Source organism: Acanthopagrus latus, chromosome 1, assembly GCF_904848185.1.
Source record: "Acanthopagrus latus isolate v.2019 chromosome 1, fAcaLat1.1, whole genome shotgun sequence".
Taxonomy (NCBI): Eukaryota; Metazoa; Chordata; class Actinopteri; order Spariformes; family Sparidae; genus Acanthopagrus; species Acanthopagrus latus.
The window spans coordinates 11,819,768-11,835,597 of NC_051039.1; the positions used below are offsets into that span (position 1 = coordinate 11,819,768).

Sequence of the window (15,830 nt, forward strand, 5' to 3'; positions counted from 1 at the left end):
TGTCTGTTCAGGGTCAAAGGTTTCCTTGTATCTGTTTGCTGTTAGTCGAATCATAAAAAAGCCAATTGACCATAACATTGATGCATAATGGGCCATCTTCTTTCATTGAAAACAGGTTTTGGGGCATCAAAAAAGCTTCCTGGTTCAGGAACTGTAACAAATCATTGGACTTTTATCCTAATCCAAAGGCCTTCGTGTTCTACGAAGTTTCTCTGTGTAATATCCTTTCGCAGATTGAAAAGAGGAATGATGGCACATACCCATGACTTTCAATAAAACATCTGGATGGAAAATGTAATAAATGTAACTGTCAAACAGCTATACAGGTTGCTCTTAAAGGTGCAATATGTAAGAATTTTTGTTTAAAACATTCAAAATTGTATCACTTTATATAGAGTTCCGCATTTATTTCTCCTATCAAACATAGTATGGAACAGCAATTAAACAAAGATCCCAAATGAATGATAAATAAACATCTGTACTAGCTGTCTACAACAAATGTTATTTAGAGGCTGACAGAGTGATGTGCCTGTCTGCTCTGTGATCATCGCCCTAGGTACCCATCATATCTAGCTCCAGAGGTGATTGCTCAAGGCTCCTTCCACCCCAGTGACTCTTCCCATGATGAAGCTCCCCTGCCTTCAGGACCCAAGACTGACGTCTGGTCTCTGGGGGTTTTGCTCTTTGAATTGTGTGCAGTAAGAATCCTTCATCAATCTCCTCAGAGAAATAGATTACATTCATACAAGATCTGTTGATGCTGTTTGGGTTTTGCTCAAATTTCACCTCTAATTCTGAGACTGAATCTATTACAGGGCCGACGACTGCTGCAGAATATTGATATAAGTGAGAGACTGAAATTCATTCTAACCTTGGGTAAGTGGAAAGGACGTCCATATTGGAAGTACTGAGCAATATTCTCTAAAGCTCAATTAGGCTTACACTGTGATATTGTTTGTCATTCTCAGGTTGCATGGACGATATTGTCACTGTCCTTGCTGAGGAACACGGTTGTCTGGATACAATTAAGGTAAAGCCAAAATCATTGGCTGCCTGAATCTCAGTCAATAAAATACTTTAAGCGTGAAGATATTTTTAGTTGAGTCATTTTACAGATCTTTTTAGGGACTGAGCTGTTACCTGTTACTCGAAAACTGGGTCACATTATACTTTCGTCACAGTATATGTTTTAAAGAACGCAGTTGTATTAATAAAGAACAGTTTGCAAAGATTTTAGTGTTCGTACTACAACTCTTGAGTTTAGGTACTGATACCAAAACTATACTTGTTCTATTGTCTTACTTTGGAAAATCTTTTATGTTTTCACCCAACAATTGTACTGAAATGATTGATTGAATGATCTTTTATATCAGGAAATAGCCTTTAAAAGAGTCTGAGAGGACAGTTGATGCCAATTTTAGTCTAACTTCAGTTTTCTATATTCAGTGCTACTGTTGGCATTCAATGTGTTTCTAATTGTTGTATGTTGGCACCAATCCCCAGAAACTTTCATATGAATTATAAACATACATTTATTTTGGTCCAATAGATTATACTGACAGAATTTTAACATCTTAATATGTTTTCAAATGTATTCAGTCACACAGATCTAATCCAAGTACTTTTGTCTAAGAATTTCAAAATCTCTCTCTATTTGTTTTAGATTTTTGTGACTTTAAATTGGAAACTGTATGTATTGTGCCTTTTACTCAAGCTAATGTAGTCTTTTTTGTTATGTAGGAGCTGCCTGAGAATGTTCTCGAGTTATTAAGGAAATGCTTGACTTTTCTTCCATCCAAAAGGTAAATACAGTCTCTGCTGGATATCTTGTTGAAGGAGATTGACCATTCAGTTTCCAAAACACTCTGGTCACGCAGGTTATGAAATATTTGCTACGTGTGCGTCAGAGAGGATTCCAGCTCGCCAGAACCAACACGTGAAATGATACCAAAATAAACAGAAGCGAGTAATTGCCTGATACTGCAATAAACAGCTTTTACGACTTGATATAACTAATTGTTTTATTCAATAAGTTCATCTTACATCTTAAAGGCATCAGTTAGTCTGTGGATATTTCAGGTAATGACCATAATTTGTATGTATGTATCTTCCAGGGCGACCCCTGCAGAACTGCTGGGAGACCCTGTGTTTAATGGCGTTTCCTGCCTATACACACCCTTCCAGAAGCCTGTTAGCCTGTTCTCTTCATCTCTGCGCTGTGCACATCTGGAGCTCCCAGAGGACATCAGTGACCTTTGCAAAGGTCTCGCCCTACTACACACAATTTTACATGCAGCTGTACACTCGCACTAACACACCACATGCATGCCAGTCACTCAGTCAAACCTTCTTCCTTCTGGTTAAAAAAACAAACAAAATACAACCTTGTACATTTGAATTGATGATTTTAAAGTAGCTCCTGTTTTGTGTGTGTGCTCATCTGAAGACGATGACGAAGACTACTTGTCGGAGCGGGCCATAGATGAGGTGTACCATCTGTGGTGTCTGGCGGGGGGAGACCTTGAGAAGGAGCTTACCAACAAGGAAATCATACAGTCCAAACCTCCAATCTGCACGCTGCCCAAGTACATCACATGCCTGCACATGCACATATGAAGGCATCTGCTAGTTTTAGATGATATTCGGACTCCAGGTTAAAAATGTCCCCCTCTCTCTCTGTCTCTCTTTTTGTCACTCTGTCTTTCTTTAGTTTTGTCTTGGAAGATGGTGAATCATTCGGCCAGGGAAGGGATCGGAGTTTCTTGCTTGACGACACTACAGTGACGCTGTCCCTGTGCCAGCTTAGAAATGTAAGACGACAAGCTTGACAGCAGACATGTATAGTGCTGTGTTAATGAATATATTGTGCATCGGACTGGGGTTGAGAGTAAAAAATAATCAAATGTTATTGTTCTCTGTAACTCTTTTACCATCATTTGCTGTATACAATTTTTAAACGCTATAACGCAGCTCTAAGGTATTAGAACTATGCATCCTGGTATTGTTCTGTTTTGTTAAATGTGCTTTTAAACACTCTTCATCCATGATAGTGACAAACGGAGCATTTTTTCAGAGGGCACCTTTTCAACCCTCTTCCTTTTTCAGAGACTGAAGGATGTAGCAGGAGAAGCATATTACCCTCTGCTGGAAGACGAGTAAGCAATCTTTCCTCCTCTCATCGCTTGTCACTATTTTTCACATCGCCCTATCATTTATTTTGGCTCGGGTAATGTCATATTCCCTTTACTTCTCCCCCCCTCCAGACAGTCAAGTCTGCCCCAGTCCAACAGCAGCAATGAGCTGTCGGCCACCGTCACGCTGCCGCTCATCATCCGCGAGAGAGACACCGAATACCAACTCATCCGCATCATCCTCTTTGACAGGCTGCTCAAGGTCTGGCCTCCACACACATTCATACATACACATATTTTAAGTTGCTCACACATGAGGACCACTCATGGGATGCTACACACGAGCATGTCTTTCAATCAGACAGAGTCTTTGAATATGTCAGAGTCTGATGGTTATTATTTCCCTGATTTGTAATAATTATACTTGGTACAGGTTTTTGTCAAATAAGAATTTATTATATGATGGTTTAATGTTTTTGTCGTCAGGCCTATCCTTACAAGAAGAACCTGGTGTGGAAAGAGGCCAGAGTGGATATTCCTCCCCTTGTTCGAGGTCTGGCCTGGGCAGGACTGCTGGGCATTGAGGTACAAGAGAAATGGTAGTCCTTTATTAACCCATTAATGATGAACAACTAAATTTGGTATGTTAGGGAGTTAAAAAGTCCCTCTAAAATGTTTGTGTTCGAGGTCAAAACGGAAAATTTGCTGTGGAAACTGTCAAGACATGTGACCATGCCAAAATGATTGATTTCACATATTCATCATGCATTAATTGGTGAACAATTAACAGTCAATTTATAGTAACAAATGTTTGATTAACTATAAATTGACTTTTTAATTAATTTATTATAATGTTATTGATTATAGTTATTTTCAAGTATCTTTTCGTTTGATTCAACAGAATCAAAGCATTTTTTTATTTTTAAAACCAAACAGAACAAAAATTTTCAAACAAAGAGCCCTAAAGAATGTGCATTTTGTAGCAGAGAACCAGGGGTTACAATACAACTTTGTTATATTTAAATTGTAATTTCTTCTAAATGGGTTGATAAACTTAATCCACCCTTTCCAAAATTTAGCAACCATGTCTGTAATGTGTCTCAAAACAAAAGTTTATTATTTTTCCATTACAGAAAATGTCAGAGGGTGCAGTTTTAGCGTTATGTTGGTTACTTATCTTTCTTTTTCCTTTTTATTGCACAGGGAGATATTCAAGCCAAATACGAGAGCATTGACAAGGACACGCCTATACCAACAGACAGACAGGTAAGGTATTTATCTAAGATTAGACAGCAGTAAAATGTCAAGTTACTCTTTACACGTTTTTTTGTGCCATTTACAGATCGAGGTGGACATCCCCCGCTGTCATCAGTACGATGAGCTGCTGTCGTCTCCTCAGGGCCACATCAAGTTCAGACGTGTGTTGAAAGCCTGGGTGGTCTCCCACCCTGACCTGGTCTACTGGCAGGGTCAGTCTCTCCACCCTGTTACTTACTTTGACTGTCTCACTCTCGGGTCGTTTTGCATTTTTTGGTTCGCAGTTTAATCTCTCTCCTTTATTTGCATTATTCCTTATTGTACTAAACATGATCGAACACTAGGTGGTGATCATGTCACATCTCGTTTTCTTCTTCCTCAGTTGCAGCTAAAGTAAACTTGCATCAACAGCTGTTTTGATTTTCTGTCCTCCCTTTCAGGTTTGGATTCACTTTGTGCCCCATTCCTCTACTTGAATTTCAATTATGAAGGTGAGAATGTCATTTCTATTCCCTTGTTGAGTCTTTTATTCCTACCTTTTTGGTTTCCTTTCATACTTGTTTCAAACTCTTCACAGCCCTGGCATACGCCTGCATGTCTGCCTTCATCCCCAAATACTTGTACAACTTCTTCCTGAAGGACAACTCTCATGTTATTCAAGGTGAGAAATACTAGAATAAGCACTTGTTGTGTGTGCTTGGCACATTAATACAGTATTGTGATCTCTTAGCTTAATTTGTTGTTTATCCTGATTTTCTTACAAACAAAACATACATTTTTCCTTCTTGTTATATACTTCAGCCATCCAGTGTTTTTGAGCTTATGTAGCCCCTCTGCCTCTGCAAGTTAAGTAATAAGTATTAAACACAGTCAGAGCATCCGTCTAAGTTCAAAAACAAATTATCATCGTCTGGCACAGAGCATCAGGCCGTCAGCTCAATGTTGATTAAATTTTGCCTCCATGTTGTTCCAAAGCTGTGAAAACTAATTTCAGTCCGTCTTAATGGAGTTTGCAGCTGAGCCACATCATTTAGAGATAGGGAAACAAATGAAACCACAGAAGCCTGCGGAGAAATGTCACAAGCAATTCTTATGTGACTGATAATCAGCTTCACCATATATACCTCTTGAACTCCGTGGGGAATGCGGCCATTACCCTTTCTTTTCCATTGCGAGATGCCCTGGAGGGCATGCTAATGTTTATCTGTCTGGTCCGAACTCCTCTTATGACTTATAGTTTGAAGAATGGTGTTAGCGCAGCATTTCACTCAGGAGGAAACCTATGGGCTGAAAGATGAAACCCAACGCAGAGGTGTCTGACAGCTGCAGTTCTTTGAATAATCACTTGAGGTTGGCTCCAAAATGAGTGAATCCCCATAGACCCTCTAATTAAAACTCCCAACAAATACACACACATAACAAATAGGTACTCAGTAGAGCGCGTACCTCCACCAAGCCCCAACACTCCCCTTTAATTCAATCAGGCCTCATCTAATATCAAACTCAGTAGCCCTGTATCACTCTGAGTTTTCAACCACCCATAACAGCTTACCCATAATTTAAGATCACAAAATCTCAGATCTTCATTCAATTATATGCTCTTCTATGTACCAGTCAACTAAATACTCCTGATTTTTGTCATCAAGGTCGATGCATTATTCCCTCAGAAATTAATTTTAAAAAAGTGAAAAAAATGGCCCATCTAGCAATTGGCAAGTGATAAAAAATTACCCTTGGTCAGGCCTTTTAATTGAATCCGCACCAAAAGTTAATGGGTCCATTCATGGCCGAGACCCACCCTCCATTTAATTTTCATGAAAATCCGTTTGGCACTTTTGTGTAATCCTGCTGACAAACCAACAAATCTACAACCGCTTTGGCAGAGGTAAAAAATAAGTCATCATGAAAATTTTTAAATTGCCTTTTGCAGCCTGACCTTTCTCCAGCTTCAACTCTGTGAAATTAGGTCTGGCTATGCGAGACAGGCTATCAGCAACCAGGCTTCCTTCAGCGCTCCTCAACTCCACCCACGTTCCACTTTTTTGCCCTATTTTGGATTAACTTGGAGTTAAGTCGAGTCAGACACTGCCAAATGGCGATGACTGGAGCCACCACGCTGATCTTCACTGTGGCTCTACAGAAACCTATGAGTGACGTCATGGAGTCGGTCCCAGTTTTGTACTGTCTTAAGTTACACAGCGTAATTTCCCATTTAACATGAAGAGAAATTAGAAGGAAACAAAGGCATATCTGAAATATGCGATCTCATTGTTGGCTGGCTGATTTACTAAATCCAATCATTAGCTAAGTTTGCATTTGTTTACATAATGTGAAATCCTTACCTCTTACTGCTGACTGTAAAGCCATGTTTGGTCGAGCACACTTTCTCCTTTTAAGCCCTCTTTGCCCTTTTGCCTTGTTTTTTTCAGAGTATTTGACTGTCTTCTCCCAAATGATTGCCTTCCACGACCCAGAGCTAAGCAACCATCTTAATGAGATTGGCTTCATCCCAGATGTGAGTTCACTGGAGTGCAGGTGCCCTGACACATTGTCGTTGACAGCAGTAGTTGTGTTACAACATTGTCTTCTATTGCAAGTTTACCAGTTGTAGAAAGTCAAAGATATTAATAATACATGATTCAAGTTTCTGGCCCCACACCAGGGGCGAAGAAACTGACCATCAATAGATCACAGTGTATATCTTTTCATTGTCAATGACATTTTTTGCTCCACATCCTCCATTCCAGAATTTGTAGCGAGGGTCAAGTTCTCCCAATAGTCTGCTGGCGATGATTTATACAGCGACTAATGTCTGCTAGGCACACTTAATGATTGTCCTCTGCCAGGCTTACCTTATTTCTCTTACTCTGTGCCATCTCCTCCTGCCCTTCGCTTCCCTCTTTCCAGCTCTGCTCAGACAGTGACAAGGTTAAAGTCTCTACCGTCTCTCTGGGGTTTCAGTTACTGCGCTGATGAATGTGTGTCACCTGTAGACCAGCCTCTGGGACATTACCCGATGAAAAGTGGGGTCTTTATCATGGAGGAGTCAAGCCTCCTCCTCCTTGCAGTATCTGATGCTGCACAAAACTGTGCCCACCGATTGTCAGTCATATTTTAAATGTGCGTACGGGGAAAAACGAATGTTAGGAAGGATACTACTTGCACGAATGTTGCCTGTATCTGTTGTGCTGTTTGTGTTGTTAAACAAAGCTTTACCTCGAACAGATGTCCCTTTGAGATTCTTTCAGTGTCTTGCTCATTCGTTGTTCAGACGTGGCTCCTCAAAGAAAAAACATGCTCCTGCGATGCTGACTTGACATGTGCTGCATGTACAGTGCTACCAGCATTGACTTGCCTTTCAAAGGAGACTCAGTTTGCCTGTTTTTATTGTTAGGCCAGGATAACATTGGAACAAGCTTTGTTGATACAGCTTTCATACTTGATGTCAGTCCCAGTGATTAGACTTTACAGGCCATAAATCCCTTTCTATCCTCTGTGAACTTCAGAGAACACTTTCAACTGTTGTTTTACTGAGGTAATAAAACTATCGGCCCTAAAAGACCAAATGTCACTGCAGCATGAAATGGATTTGATTTTCCCGCATAGGCAAAACATGGCTCGCGTAATGCAGTTTGTCTTGCATAAAAAAAAAAAAGACACATTTTGAGCAAGAATGCAGAATCCACAAGTCATGTTTGAAAATGTGGTGTCCAGTGACTCTGTTCCAGAAACGTCTGAAGCCATTGGCAGAGAGTCAGATTGCATGTGGCCAGTGGTTTGATTCAGACCATTCTCAATTTGGCCACTTCTCCCCTCCTGGGTTTGCCATTTACACCTACACTAATCCAATCTGGCTGGACTTGCAGTCCTGCCGCCGAGCTGCTGAAATTGAGGCCGAGACTGGGAGTGCAGTGGCTCTCTCTCTCTGTCTCTCTCCCTCTCTCTCAAGCTCATCACTCCTGGGCACAGAACAGGTCTGCTGAACAGTCACCAGCTCCCCCGCAATTAGCCATCAATTAACTTGCTGAGATAAGCGCCAGTGTTCCTGCACTCGCTGCTCCAGAACCCTTTCACTGCTGAATATTACAGAGCCCCAGCGACGGTGGCCAGCGTTTGGCAGGTCTTATAACAGGTGGTAAATGGTGTGTATGCGCGTGTTAGTATGTGAAGAGTGTGTGCGGGGGCACTAATTTCAATTTTATGCATTTCCTCCTGGGAAAGTGTGGAGGGGAGAGAGTGAGGTTGGAGAGGGAAAAAAAAAGGTTGGATGACAAGATTGGTGTAATGAGATTCATTGTTAGCTTTCTCCCCGTTGACTAATAACCAAACTCAGCAGTTTGCTCTTTTATTGCCGTTTCTGTTTCTCAGAGGGCGTAGAAATGTGCAGCCGTGTGTGCTGCTGTTCTTAAAGAAAAAAGTGTCTCCAGTGGGAAAGCAGCTCATTCATTTCATTTCAGCTCTTAGCAATTTGTTGCTGAATATTAAATGAATGCTATTATCCCATAAATGTGCTAATATCTTATGTCTCTTTTTTTCACAGCTGTATGCTATTCCATGGTTCCTGACTATGTTTACACGTGAGTATTTTTTTCTCTCTACACGCGATGTGGATACGAAGTGACACTGTGCATAATCCAAAACTTTCAGAGGGTATTTTTAGTCGGCTTCAGTTAGAGTATCTATAAAAGAGAGAAAAGGTCAGTGGCCTCAGAATGGACACGTCCTAGAGCTTTTCTGTGCTTTTTTTTTGTCTGAGTGACCTTTAATCCAACTGCTAATTAATTCCAGTCCCAAAGAGAAAGGACTTCACTGCTCAGATTGTGACAAGCACATCTTTATTTATGTCCATTTTGAATTCATCTCAATACATTAAAAATCCCATCACTGAGATGATGAGACTCTTTCAAGCCTTCGCTTCTCTTTCAGCTACATCTTCTAGTCTACATCAGTGGATGGAGCTCTGCTTTCACTGATGATTTACTACAACTGACACAAATGACAAATTCATGTCTCAGGTTCAGTTGATTGACTGAGATGACCTCGCAGCTAAAGAGCTTTAGATATCAGTGTTGAAAAGTAACTAATTACATTAAATGATAAAATGAAATGATAAGATATGTTCTTACATATAATCTTCCTTTTTCCATTTTGTGTCACTTGATACATCAACTCACAATATGAAGAATGTTCACACTTTTTTCATCCACTACATTTCCTTCTACATCTGAATCATTTATGATCTCTAATTTCTAATAATGTATGATGCATTGTTGTAGATGAAGCCATCCAAAAGTTCCAGTCACGAAGCTCTTTCAACTTTTTACATGTTAATGCAACACTTGTAATGATCTGATAATAAAACTAGCCCTTGGTAGCCCTGTATCACTCAACATTTTTAACGACCTGTGACAGATTAACCATAGTTTCAGATCACCAAATCTGTAACAGCCAACCATTAGGACAGCAAAACAGTGCAGATGAAATCACAATCTCTGTGTTGTGAAAGAATAACAGCCTGAGAAAAAGAGAAATAAAATACCCATTATCTCAGCTGCACATTGGTGGTAGGCAACGGAAGGTTACTATCCCTGTTTGATACCGTCTGACAGCTGATAAAAGAATACCTTTTATGGAGACATATTCAAAATGGATAAATGTTGACTTTTATTCGGATCCACTACAAATTGTACTCATTCATTGATAACAGCTACATAATTACTTCCGAGGTTTGAATGTAAGGTACATGAATTTTAATGAAAGTATCAAAACATGCCCCAACTGGCCTGTCCTGGATCCATCCCTTTATTTGGATCCACACCAAAAGTTCATGAGGTCTGTTCTGGACCCGTCCGCAATCAAAGTTTTGTGGAAATCGTTTAGTCATTTTGTGTAATCCCACTGACAAAGAACCAACAAACAAACCGGCATGGGTGAAAACATAACTTCCATTCTTACGTTTTGTAATGTTGATTCCAATCGTCCATACTATAGTTTTTTTAATGCAGGCTAGTACTTGTAATGGAGTTTTTCAGCGTGGTGCAGTTACTTAAGCAAGTGATCTAAACTTGCCATCAACTACTGTTTAAAACTAACACGCTAATAACATTTTATCATTTTAAGGTAATTCCTATGTTAATGTGATGCACTGGTGATTTTTGTCAGGCTGAGCAGGTGTGTGACAAAGTTTTACACATTTTTCACCAAATCCTAAATGTCAGACCGAAATGGATGTTGGACATTATAGTGTAGTTTCTGAAAGGCTAAGGTATTTAGTATGCAGACACACGTCTGTACCAAGTGTCACGTCTTTGTGACCTAACAGTGGCAGAGCTGAGCCCAATACTTTACAGGCTTATTATAGCGCTCCCTGTGGGCCGGTCTGCACCATTTTTCTGCATCTAAGTAGTGACTCACCAAGACTATTAATGCACAGAATTAGAAAGATGTTTTATTAAAAACAGTATATATGTCTTGCTAGGATGCTTGTTATTACACAGCTATTTGAGCAATATTGATTTCATTGTTATGGTTTTACAGTCAGCTGAAAATATAGGAGTAAAGTATTCGAACCTGCAGGCCATTAAAGATTTTTGAGGCAATAGTTAAAAGGAAAAAATACATAATATTTAGATCCATTGGCAGGAAGTGGCAGACAAAATCAATTCCAGACACTCAGTTTCAGGATAGTAAAAATAAAAAGGCTTTGATAAGTATGGATTTAATACATTATAAAGATGTATCTTATGCAACCCTTATTGGCAAGTTTGTCTTCCTCAAGAGGACCTCGAGGAGGCCGTGATGTATACTTATAACTTGTTATACCCATATTTATTTAAGCCATCTTTGTTTTTGCCACCCTAAGTGTCCTAAATTAGATTTACATACCACATCCTTCCCATGAATCTTTGCCTTCTTAATCGAAGTTCAAGAGCAGCTTTTTAGTGGACCTCATGATGACTCTTTTCAGAGCTATGTTCATACATACAGGATTAGATTTGTACTCAACAACCAAATAGCAACATGTATGATATAAAAGAATCCATCTTAATAACCAAGCAGTATCTGCTGCCTGTTGTGAAGCTTGTAACGTTTAACTTCTGTTCAGACTGGCTGAGCTGTATTGTGAGAGTGTTGAGAAGTGTTGCACAGGAAGTCAGTCAATCAAGGGAACATCTTTACAACATACCATTACAGTACAGTTAGGTTACGCCCTTCGCTCGTGGCCCGGCCTACTAATAGGTTTTACTTTTGGCGGGAAAAGTTTGGGCACATCTGTTCAAAATGTTTGAGATGCTGCATGCCAACTTTGCTTAACATTATCATTTTACAAGAACACATTCAGATTATATGTTACTGTGCAAAATGTAATTTTGCCAAATATAAGATTACTTGAATCTGGGTATATCCATATTTTTTTTGTCTCTGCTGAGATCATTAACTATTTGTAACTAATTTTGACACCTATGAGTCGTATAGTTCGACAGAATTAAAAAAAAAATAAATAATGTTCTTGTAGTCCTATAGAGACAAGTTACAGATTGCAGAAATGATTGCAGGTTCGCTTGTGTAATAGCAGAAATGCAAAGACTCCAGTTAGCATCATATATGAGTCATTTCACCTTCTGTGCTGCAGCAGAGGTACATAAAAGTTTTACATTGGCTGGCTCTCAGCAGCATGCGGTTTTGTTAGTAGATGGCAGCATTACACTTTTATCTTTCCACAGAGTGTTGTTTGGAGCTCTAAAATATGAAGCTGTTAGCAGGGGTCACAGATTACTGCTACAGATTAGATGATATGCAATTAACCTCCTTGTCTTCTAGATACAGCCCCATCGTTCAGTACAAGTGTTGGAATAACTTTTGGCCTTTTGGATAGTTGCATTAGAACCTGGCTACTCTGCAGACAGGACCTGTGATTTACATTAATTGTAGCTGAATTGATTTGGGGCTCGAGCTTTGCAGTGGGATGTTTCACTCTTTGGCTAAATCAGCACACGCACACACACACACACGCGCGCTCACACAGGCCACCGGAGGGACGAGGACTGTGAGGTGTGACCCTTTTACCCCTTATCCTCCCCCTGAGGCAGTATGTGAGTCCAGTATTCAGGAGATGTGCCCCTCTGACTGCTAATGCCCCCCCATCCAATATGAGACAAGGTTGGAGGGTCATCTTCCATTCACACACGGACAAACACACACACACACACACACACACACACACACACACACACACACACACACACACACACACCGCCTGTCACTCACATGCACCAGTCTGCTCTGCTGACTGCTAATGTGGCGCGGACCCTCTGAGGTATTTTCTCCTCAGCCTCACTACAGTCGCACTCTGCCCACACACGTCTACTGCCTTTCATCCCCCTTAACAAACCCCGAGATGATATAAACAGGTGGACTGTACTGGTTCTCATGCATAAATCTCAACAGGAAGGAAGCATTACATTTTCGAATACTGAGAGTGATATGTCTAAAATACTAACTGCAGTGGGACACATCATCAGGATGTGGTTTTATTTGGCTTGAAACAACGTGTGCAGGTTCCCTGCTCTAAAGCTTCTTAGCCCCCTGATGTTCCTCCTGTCATTTTTCCACAACAACACCCACCTAGAAACATTTTCCCAGCTGCCTCCCCCTCATCAAACTATGCCTCCAGGCAACCTCGCCAATGCACATTGTTGCTTAGCGAGCTTCCCATTTTAAAACCATACAGCCATGTTAAGTAAATGCGCTATACACATGCAAATCATACTCATTATATCCTAACTGATTCCACATTTTGCACTGTGTGCATGTTGCAAGCCATTGTCCTGCTCGCAGGAGCCCATTGTGCATCCCTCGAGGGATTTGTCTTTTCAGGCATTCAGTCATTTTGTGAATTTTCTCCTTTGTTGTGTTTATTTCTGTACAGATGTGTTCCCGCTGCACAAGATCTTCCACCTGTGGGACACACTGCTGCTGGGTAACTCCTCATTTCCCTTCTGTATCGGCGTGGCCATATTGCAGCAGCTCAGGGACCGTCTCCTGGCTAATGGCTTCAATGAGTGTATCCTGCTCTTCTCTGACCTGCCAGGTAGGAGCATGAGCTGGTGTTTACATCCTTGTCCCTTTTATCTTAAAATGTTATTTGGTTAGAACAAGAAATAGCATATTTCATGATTTAAAGCAAACTTATGTATTATGTAAGTTTCTGACCACTGTCATAAATATGAATCCCAGCGTTCTGTAACAATTTGTCAGACGATATGTAGGTGCTAACTACAAAGAAAACTTGTTACATCATCACAATGTCATGTGTTGAAAACTTGTATCTTGGAGTAAACCTGTGTAACACTGATCCTAGCTGCTCCCTGAAGTTAAATAGTGCAGAGTGATGGGGGGCGGAGTGGCTGAGACAGAGATACCATTATAACCCTAACCCTGACCCTGTTGCAAGACACTGTGCCATCAAATTTATTTTGAAGCCGTTACTTTTACATAAAAAAGTTACATGACGCTACTTTAATTGAGTGCATGAAGCTGTGGCACCTCTACATTTGTAAACAAGTAAAAACAGATGTTTTTTCTGCCTTCCTTAAACCTGACTCGACGGTTAGCCATCTGCATCATCAACCGGCGTTTTGCACGAGGCTGTTTTCAGTCCTCCCAGCACTAATGGGAGCTGATGTGATTGAGCTGATGATATCCTCAAAGCCGACAGCTCTGCGCTCATACACAGACATACGCCCTCCTTGATGTGCTCTAGGCTTGCCCCACTCTGCTTTGCATCTGTCGAACAGCCAACCCCACCGCGCCGTGGGAATTCTTTGCAGCAGCGATCACAACCTTTGTGGTTTTCCAGCATTCCCATCGTTTATCATTTTCCATTCAGGGCTTTAACTCCCATCTTCAGCCGACGTGGACTGTTTAGCCCCTCGACGTTATGAACCAGAGAGACGAAGTGGCACTACGAGCCACAAATGCAGGATTATGCATGCGAGGAAAGGAGATACATGTAAATAAATAAAGTCAAGGGTTAGCTTGGGGATGTGAGGCTAGCAGGATGCCTGAAGCACAATAAAAAAAAAAAAAAAGATACTGAGATTTGTCTTAAAAACTGCACGCCACACAGGCTGAAGGAGCTGCGGTATGAAACGGCAAAACGGTGTTGCAAAAATCGGTGAAGAACCACCACACGTGATGCACCTGCATGTGTTTTTACTTTTTCAATACGAATAATGACAGACATTCTAAATTACAGGTCTTTAACCCCTCAATACACCATCACAAGTGAAATGTCACCGCAGTGCAAAAATGAGCTGTAGGAGGTGGGCGTTTTGGTGGCAAATATTGAAATATAGTCTTTAAACTATGCAATATGGTGGTTAATCCCTACAGGCATCAGTGCATTACAGGCAAGAGGATTCATTGCTTCCTCTTTTTCATAAAAGACACAGGAGGAGGGCCGACAAATCAAGGGGGAATTCAGTGGCTTGATTCTAATCAAAGCAGTTTGATGGGTATGCATACTTATTAGCCTCGCTCTGATGATTGAATGTGTTTTGTTAAGGTCCTTTTTAACAGACTGACTCCCAGTCTAAGAATTTGTTATGTGCTGTAGGAAGACGGTGACACTCTGCCCAAGGGACTTTGAAGGTTTTGTCGGCTGCATGTGCCACCCAGAGTGAAGATTTCTAACAGTGTCTCTTAATGCGTGCCCTCTTTACTGCTCCTTTTTGGATGCACAAAGCATTCACCAAAGCATCGGTGACATAAAATCCGAGATCGACATTCATAATATATGTCTTCAGAATGTACTTCTTGCCCGGGGTATATCTCAGAGAATTTCACTTTAAAACTCTATTTCCAAAGGCTGCTTAGCCCTTTTTTTTCCCACACCGAAAGGCAGAATGACATTGGGGTTTTTAAACTAACAGAGACAGGGACGATTTGTCCAAACGGGGCTGCTGGAGCGCTCTGTAAACTAAGGCCAGCAGCAGCCTCCCCTTCTGCCTAAATCCAGTGTTGCCATACTTCACTGTGTTTTACTGCCTAAGTCCAGCAGATTCATGTGATTGGGCGGAAGGGAAGAGGAGAGCCAGTTCTCCTTATAAAGGTAAAATATGTTGGCCTGGAGCTGCAGTCAGCTTCTTTGGCATGTTTTCCTGAGAGTGGCTACTGCTGCCAGCTCGTTCCTGTATATCATTGCCAGCCTCATTATCGCAGCTTGTGTATACCTGGGTAGTTACAGTGTAGTATCTGGCACTTTCTCTAAACTATATTAGGATGAATTCTGGGATGCAGCCTGACCTCGAACAAGACTTGTTTACTTTAGCTTCCAGTTTAGTTCTGGTTCACACTCAAGATTTTATATAACTTGTTACAGAAACAGACTGCTTAATCCAAATGAATATGACACGGTTTAGCACAGTACTTATCGCCTTT

At 40.9% G+C, this 15,830-nt stretch overlaps 1 protein-coding gene across 2 annotated transcripts in view; it reads left to right on the top strand.

Moving 5' to 3' along the window:
• The window catches only part of tbck (TBC1 domain containing kinase), a 44,553-nt gene that overhangs the window by 3,431 nt on the left and 25,292 nt on the right, over positions 1-15,830 (top strand). For both annotated transcript variants that reach the window (XM_037084267.1, XM_037084188.1), the window contains exons 6-22: positions 557-698; positions 816-876; positions 969-1,030; positions 1,741-1,802; positions 2,115-2,263; positions 2,447-2,585; positions 2,711-2,810; positions 3,106-3,155; positions 3,264-3,393; positions 3,618-3,716; positions 4,335-4,397; positions 4,474-4,600; positions 4,829-4,879; positions 4,966-5,049; positions 6,818-6,903; positions 8,929-8,965; positions 13,318-13,479. In XM_037084267.1, coding sequence (XP_036940162.1) covers positions 557-698; positions 816-876; positions 969-1,030; positions 1,741-1,802; positions 2,115-2,263; positions 2,447-2,585; positions 2,711-2,810; positions 3,106-3,155; positions 3,264-3,393; positions 3,618-3,716; positions 4,335-4,397; positions 4,474-4,600; positions 4,829-4,879; positions 4,966-5,049; positions 6,818-6,903; positions 8,929-8,965; positions 13,318-13,479 — 1,604 coding nt within the window. The remainder of the gene's footprint in view (positions 1-556; positions 699-815; positions 877-968; positions 1,031-1,740; positions 1,803-2,114; positions 2,264-2,446; positions 2,586-2,710; positions 2,811-3,105; positions 3,156-3,263; positions 3,394-3,617; positions 3,717-4,334; positions 4,398-4,473; positions 4,601-4,828; positions 4,880-4,965; positions 5,050-6,817; positions 6,904-8,928; positions 8,966-13,317; positions 13,480-15,830) is intronic.